General features: G+C 35.8%; 1 protein-coding gene across 1 annotated transcript in view; it reads left to right on the top strand.

The window, feature by feature from the left end:
- The first annotated feature begins 1,299 nt into the window (after positions 1–1,299).
- Positions 1,300–8,423, top strand: part of LOC144440485 (uncharacterized) — a 9,779-nt gene continuing 2,655 nt past the window's right edge. The window contains exons 1-5 of the mRNA XM_078129867.1: positions 1,300–1,400; positions 5,262–5,331; positions 6,093–6,233; positions 7,644–7,688; positions 8,303–8,423. The exon at positions 8,303–8,423 is cut by the window's right edge and continues 47 nt beyond it. Of these exons, the coding sequence (XP_077985993.1) occupies positions 1,314–1,400; positions 5,262–5,331; positions 6,093–6,233; positions 7,644–7,688; positions 8,303–8,423 (464 nt within the window). The 5' untranslated portion in view covers positions 1,300–1,313. The remainder of the gene's footprint in view (positions 1,401–5,261; positions 5,332–6,092; positions 6,234–7,643; positions 7,689–8,302) is intronic.

Genomic DNA, 8,423 nt, shown 5'->3' with positions numbered 1-8,423 from the left:
GCGAGCTAAATTATCACCTTGAAGACCTTAATCAGGAAACTTCTGAGGGTATTTTAAATCTCACAAGCGAAGATTGGGATATCATATTAAGTACATGTTAGGATCATATTGTAGATGTCAATACCGAGTCACGTGACCTATGCCTACGATGAATGAACTTTTTATCTTATCCTGAGACGATGATTGTAATGGTTTAACACATAACCTTAAGACAGAAATAATTTGATGTTGTGTTTTTGTAGCATACTCACTCTGTACCCTATTGTAACAATTTTACGATATTTCCGATGTATTAATATTAACAAAGTATCAACATGCACCAATACATCTATCTACATACATGCATATAGTAACACATAGATATAATGTCAGGTGGTAACCTATTTATATCTTGCGTGTGTTCATAAAGTGTTTCAATCAAAAGTACTTATGCAATAAATAATCAATGATGGCAAACAGAACAATGGTCATTTTTTTCAAAAGAATACTGGATGACGTCACCAATAAAACTCAACTCAAAAGGCAAATATTATAACTGTCAGATATGCATTAAAAAAACCAGTATTTTTTATATAATTTTTATTATTATTGCTTTTTTCCATCAGCTGTTAGAAGGCTGGTGTAAGTTCTGTGGGTATTAATTACAATGAGAGGGAAATACATTTATAGATTTGAATATTCACAAGGGCATCGTGTCAAAGAATTGAAAATGCACTGAAAACTGTGTATGGACCGCCGACATAATTACCTTTCTACCAGATGTTAGTTGTGTCAGTGGATAAAAGAGATCCTTAAGCCCCAATAAAAATGACCCATGTCAGTTAAATTTATATGTACAACAAACTACGAGTGTTAGCAGTCCATAAATTGTTAAATACGATTTAGCATGGTCTACATCATATGCTAGGAAAGATGATGAAGCATTAAAGGCAAATCTGAGAGCTTTTGTAGCGACCATCTTGAATATTACCGCCATATTGGATTATGCAGATGTTATTTTTGAAGAACACGCGTACAAAGGCGATGACACACGGCAAAGTGTACTGAAACATACCAAGTAACTGGGGGTTACCATAAATTTCATTTACTGTCTGTTTTATGAACAGTTCTGTTATAACCTCGTTCCCCTCTTCACTCATCACTTCCTGACCTCGTTCCCATGCACATTAAAATAAACAGCTTAAGTCAAACTCTCAGCAACCCAGACTATTTTAAGTGGGGGTGCCTAGGCATGTCAAAATAAATCATTTATAAAACGATCCAACCTCTGTGCAACGAAGACAGTCATCTTTATGATCAGATCACCAGTAGCCATGGCGTACGTTTCTTCAGCAATTGCAGTATTCATTATTGTCCTCGGCAATGCATCCGGAGGCTCAATGGAAAATGCTGTTGAAATGGTAAGAAAATGTAATATTTCTTTTTGAATTTTCGGTTTTTTAAATTTTAACTCATCTAAAGCAAACCGTAAAATGTGACCGTAGGCCGTGGAGGGTAGAGATTGTTTTTTTTTTTTTTTTTTTTTTTTTTTTTTTTTTTTTGGGGGGGGGGGGTGATTAAAAGATTTGGAAGCGCTGATGAAAAAAATCAGATGTTATGCATGGATTTACTCGGTTTAAAATATATGGTATCGTATGGTATTACCTATCTAATCATACTTTAAGTGTATGGCATTGAATTGTGTTGTTACATTCGATGTACTGGAACACTAGACATGTCTGAATGGGTTTGTATCATGATAATTCAAGATAGCTCTACTAGTAGTACAGCTACAGAGTATTCTTTACATTGTATTTTGTCATATTGTACAACTAATTCACACACACACAACACACCTACACGTATTTCAACCAACCTAGAAATATTTTATGTAATTCTTAGTTATGGACGGTGGATATTTGCCGTAATATGTATTTCTCTGTCTTGAATAATTATAATCAAAGTTGTGCAAAAGTTACCAAAGATATCTGTCGACTGTAAGGGAGCCTTCAGTATTTATTACAGGGGGAGGGCCGGAGGAAATCACACATGGCTTGTTAAATAAAACATTACCCTTCCCCATTCTCCATTTCCAAAAGTGACCCTCCCCGTTGTCCCTTTTTGTTAAACATGACCCTCCCCATGACAATTGCATAATTATACTCAAAGTTAATCAATATTCCCATTATATGTATACACACAAATTAAATGGTTTTGACTCTGTATTAGAAAGCAATATTTGTACATATAAAGGGACAAACAGTAAAAGACTGGCTAGTTACATTTCTCTTATAATCATATACAATCTAGTTAGTATCTAAAACGTGCTTTCCATGTTGTGCATACTCTGTCTGATCTGGTCACTTGTAAAAATTCACTGATATCCTTGTCATCACGTTCACCTTCAGTATTGCCATTATCTATAATCAGTGTCACTCTAATCTGACTCACTGTCACTACTTGAGTCAGTATATGTATCACTGTCCTTGTTCTCTATGACATTCAAAACTAAATCATCATCATCATCATCATCATCATCATCATCATCATCATCATCATCACCATCATCATCATCATCATCATCATCATCATCATCATCATCATCACTGCTACCATCACCATCATATTTTAACCAACATTCACGGACAGTGTGAATGATAAGGTGAGGTGGTACGTCGTTTTATTAAACAATTTTTCAACAATATATGTAGTTTCATTTTTTGCATTTTGGCATGTAAAGTACTCGTAAAAATAAATGTTGAGTGCTCATTTCACTTTTACATCTGAAAACACACAAAACAACCATTACCAAAATGAAACGGTAAAAATTGTGCTTAAAGTATACTTATTCTATACTTGACGTATACTTTGGAATGTCAAATACATTTCAATTATACTTAAAATATACTCAACTTAAAATATAAATTGACAATAATTGAATTTTCAATTTGGTCACAAAACTACGGATTGTAAAATGTGACCCTCCCCAAACATTGTAATGCAAAATATGACCCTCCCCAAGAACAGGTTTGTAAATTGTGACCCCCCCCCCATTCCTCCCCCTCGTAAATACTGAAGGCTCCCTAAGATCCATTCGTACAAACGTTAAAAGTCTTAATTCACAACTTGACGAGTTTTCGCGCTGATGCCACTTACACAAATTTATCATTTATCGGATTTATGTCGATATTTTGGTCTTATTTTAATTCGTCTTTATTTCTTTTAATCTCACAAATTTCCAATTATCCAGTGATATTTGGACATTACACCAACCCGTCAATAATGTTCATGCTACTTTTCAAGGTTGCATCTTGAACAAGTTAGTCTCCATTATTTTCTTTGTTTGAATTCCACCGTCCAAGAATGTCAACATACAAATTCGAGTTTCTATCAGAGTGTTTAATTTCTGTTTCTACAACACGTAGACCATTACAACTTTGACCATGCCGCTGTAAATTTAACACCATGTCGTTTCACCAACACGCGCACTAAGAACTTGTCTGGCAGTTTGCCAGTACAGAAGTATCGGTTTTGTCGCAGACTGTCTTTCTGTCTGTGTCTGACAGTGTATGTCTGTCTGTCTGTCCATGTACGTGATTTGACAAAGAAAGTTTACACACAACTTTAACCTTAAATAAATCTATTTTGAAAATCTGTATATTTTTGTATTAAATCTTCGCTGTATGTTGTCTACTAGTCGCCAGCAGAGGATAAAAACAACCAAGATGACGAACGAACTGGACGTTTTAAAATAAAGCGTAAGGCGTGCTTTATTTCTTGCATGTTGTACTCGTTGTACTCAAATATCTGCTCAGTCTCTTTTTTTTAACGATTTCAAGGTCACGAAACTGTACCTGATTAGCACCATAAACGTTGTACTTAAAGATTTAACAAAAGTGTATTGAAGCTAGAGTTTAGTAAACAGGTTCAGGGATACTAGATATTAAATGCTGATCATAAGAAAGAATGGAATGTTGAAGTATTTTTCAGATCGCACTGTAACATCTGGGACTGTCATCCAAAACTCCTTTGAAATTCAGAAAAGTCAACTGAACCAGATAAAATCTGTCGACAAATATTCAAAACGCGGCAAATGTCACTAGCTGTTCATGACCTGCTGGTCTGAATATAATCAATGAATTCAATAAAGACGTACGTGTCGATAGATACATTTTATTGACGTGAACTCTTCAGTATGATCATTTTTTTTCTTTCCTTTTTTGACATAGTTTTGACGACAATTAAAGTGAAATTGAACCCCTAAAATATTTCATAAATTCAAGTTATTTTGGCTGTATTCAGTTTGTGCCGAAGGTAGACAGTAAATAATCCGAGACGTTGCTATAGCAACAATATTTTGGAATTTCTTTTATCGGATTTCGATGTCCAAGGTGCTAGGATATCAACACAAGTTATTAGTTTATAATTTATACAATAATTGTTTTATAAATAAATTGGAGACAGTGTGGTTCGTAGACAGCTGTGTTTACGTCACACTTGACATAAAGGACTGTGTTTTCCTACACTTAGATAAAGTGCAGAACCATGTAAATAAATTAGTTCCGATATTCGTCCTATAAAACTATGTAGAAGCAAAGCATATGACTTGGTTTATAGGAAATTATTCTCAGTAAATCCCTGTATTGTTTTGTCTACCAGTCAGTTAGTCAGTCAGTCAGTCAGTCAGTCAGTCAGTCTGTCTGTCTGTCTGTCTGTCTGTCTGTCTGTCTGTCTGTCTGTCTGTCTGTCTGTCTGTCTGTCTGTCTGTCAGTCAGTCAGTCGACTCTCTCACTCTCTCATTCGATAACTTTTATATAGATCACGTGTCAAAGGGAACCTGCAAAATATTTTGATTTTTAATAATGTACATCAAATCTGTCCGTCCGTCCGTCCGTCCGTCCGTCCGTCCGTCTGTCTGTCTGTCTGTCTGTCTGTCTGTCTGTCTGTCTGTCTGTCTGTCTGTCTGTCTCTCTGTCTGTCTGTCTGTCTGTAATAGTATGTAGTACTGCGAATATACAGCCATCGTTCACAACATGTATTTTAATGCCATGCATTTACCATAGCGGACATTCTTCAATTTCTCAATTTGACGACTTTTGGTAGATTTAGGGGTACAAAACAGATTCCCCTTAAAAATGAAATCGTTTTTGGATGAAAACTAAAATGTTGTACCCCACCCCCACCCCACCCTACCCTTAAACTGAAACAACTTCATTTTTTATCTTACATTGAATTGTTGCTATCGTTAGGCAACATTATGCCATGTCTTATTCCATTGTCAGGATAATTTGATAGATGGCCAACTTGCACGTTCCACCCAGGTCGAAGTACATCACGGAACAACTAAAAAGGGTAAATGTTATCTAACTTGTATGATAAATGATTGTTAGCTGTTAGAGGAATCACATTTATAACAGTTTTACGTTTCTAATACGTGCATGAGATAATTCTGTTTTGAACTCTACTGTCTACAGGAATTTCACTAAATTTTCATCGTTAGTCAAAGATGTAATTAATCTTGCGCTAAGTGGTCAACTGTTAGAATTTACTGTGTGCTAGGTGGTCAATAAATAGCAAGTTATCTTGTGTTTGATAGTCTATTGAAGACTGATGAGGGCAGCGACATGTGACTTACGAAAGTGCGACCTGTGACTTGCTAGTTTTGTTTTATGGCTCGTAGGTTGTCCAGTGTGGGGTTTGCGTGTACTTTATGTTTGTTTACCATACTTATTTATTTTCACTGTTCAAGAAAGTATTTATAGGATTCGCAATTGAGTTGAAGCAGATGTAACAATAACACATTACAATTGTACACATATTCACAACAAATCGAAACCCCAAAGATCACAGTAACTAATAAAATCCGGAAAGCGTACATACGTACGCATATACTAATTCAAAAAGAAGTCAATGTCTGGGTTAGCCCATGTACCATGTATGGCTGTTTTCAACACGATCATTAAGTATGCGTTCACTTCAAATATCACTTTGATCAATTGTTTTACCATTCTTAAAAATTAAAGATATATAACTATTATATTCGTGAACTTTGATCTATAAAGAAACATCTAAAATTAATAATTTCATAAAATTTAAATGGACTTATGTTACAGCTGCATATTCAAAGTTATGCGTTGAACGATACGGCGCCCTCTTTGACCATATATGTGCTGACGGTCTGAACTGCCTTCCTGCTTATTGTGTGTGCGACGGGTTTCCAAACTGTTGGGACAAGAGTGACGAAGTAGGATGTGGTAGGTTATACTATCTTTTCATATGTATACACAGATGAAACGATCACGTGACCATCACGTGGTGGCAGGTCGATTTGTTTCTTTGTAAGCTGTAGTAGGATATATTATCTTTTCTCACAGGTGAAACGATCATGTGACCGTCACGTGATTATAGGTGAATTTGTTTCTTTGCAGAATGTTGTAGGATATTACTTCGTTGAATTTAACTTAAAGCCTTTCAATTCTCATTTGAAAGCAAGAAAGATTCAGGAGTCACCGTACAAACGTTTTACATGGAAATCTAGACTGTCGACAGTCGCTCGCGCCTTTTTTTTCTACGTGTTATCTAAACTCCGGTCCGGCGCAACACTAGTATAATCGCAAACTGATTTCGAGGGCCGAATTTGCGAAGGCTCGGGCCTTCGGCCTTCGATCACTCGGGCCTTCGGCCCTCGATATCAGTTTGCGATTAGACTAGTGTTGCGCCGGATCGGAGTTTAGATAAAACGTAGGGGGAAAAAAGGCGCGAGCGACTGTCGACAGTCTAATGGAAATCACACGATATCGAATACAGTCACCTATTACTATGCTAAATGTGTTAAAACATGGGTTGTCAATGTCCTTGAAAACAAAACACTGAACCCTCAAAGTTCTTTCATTATAAAGCTTTGGATAAGGCTTTCATATAGTAAATTTAGGGAAATATGTTTTGAATTTTGATTTTGTAAGTTGGTTCTCGTGGCGCACCTAGTTCGACGTTAAGTTTTGGGCTTGATTAAGTCTTTATTGGCGATTTCATTCTCAAGTAATATCCAGTTAACGATTGGTTGTTGTGAACACTTTTAGTAAGACTATTAGAATCTAAAGCTTGATAATAGTTTTATAGCATTAATACATTTATTATGGTATGTTTATTGTTGTTGGATTTTTCTTTTTATTAAAGTCAGCAACAATCAAAGTTTAGGATAACTAAGATAGACACAAACTTAAATTATATCGTTGTTCGATGTGATAACAAGCGAGTAGGTGATCGCGGTGCTTCTGTTGTGCGGACATAATCAGTTATAAACACGGGAAGTCCCTAAATGTACACTGCAGGATCACAGGAGTGATTAGAAACACCACCCTACTGTCAATTTAATTAAACTAAAGTCCATTCAATAGCTTGCATCAAAGAACTACTATCCTTGGTCCTCACCAAGGTTTTATTTTGTCCCTAGACGTTGTATTTTTTTTCTCTCTTTCATTTCTATATATTTATTCAATATCTGTATAATCTGTATAAGTTCTGGTGAAATAAATTTCAATTAACAAAAACGTGTCGCAAGCTTAAGATAAGTTGTAGTTTGTATCTATCTTAGTAAGCCGAAACCCCGATTGCCATTATCGTATTTCTATATGCCATTATTTGATATCCTCTTTCCTTTTCAGAAAACCGTGCAATAAAGGAAAAGAAACGTACACGGGCATTTACTGGTAAGTCACAAGATAAATATGTCTATATTTACACCGTGCTAACCCCGTGTATAATAAGAAATCAATTAACACATCTCTTCAACTACATAGTCATATTTCATATCAATTATAAAAAGCAAACATTGTCAAATGAAAACTGGATCGTCTAAGAAAATAATCTCAAAGTGTTTGACTAGCATTCTCCATGTAAACTAATCAGGCCAGTAAAATCATTGTTACATTGCTATTCAATTGTTACTGTGTTTGTTTATAATGCCATTATTTTTATGTACCGTTGGTTAATTCAATACATGTACAAATTATTGGTTTTACCTATCAACTCATAGTCGTCAGAGTTTCCATTTCTCATTCGTTGAAATCTATGACGATTGATGACAAAATGTGTGTGTGTGTGTGTGTGTGTATGTATGTATGTATGTATGTATGTATGTATGTATGTATGTATGTATGTATGTATGTATGTATCTACGTACGTACGGACGTACGTACGTACGTGCTGCGTGCGTGTGCGTGCGTGTATGCGTTTCCGTCTGTCCGTCCACTGGTCTATCCATTCGTCAGTATCTGTCTTTGTCAACATATACATATCCCACGCTTTCACGTAATTTTTCTAGGGGGAAAAGTTTTACGACTAGAACCTTATCACGATCACGACGGCTGTGCTGTTTTTTACCCTCACGCCCCGTTGAGATGTGCCGATGAAGAACCCCTGTGTATGAAAAAGAGTCAAATATG

The sequence above is a fragment of the Glandiceps talaboti genome, chromosome 9, assembly GCF_964340395.1.
Source record: "Glandiceps talaboti chromosome 9, keGlaTala1.1, whole genome shotgun sequence".
Lineage (NCBI taxonomy): Eukaryota > Metazoa > Hemichordata > Enteropneusta > Spengelidae > Glandiceps > Glandiceps talaboti.
Note: the sequence above shows the minus strand (reverse complement) of the source record. Positions and strands in the feature narration are given on the sequence as shown.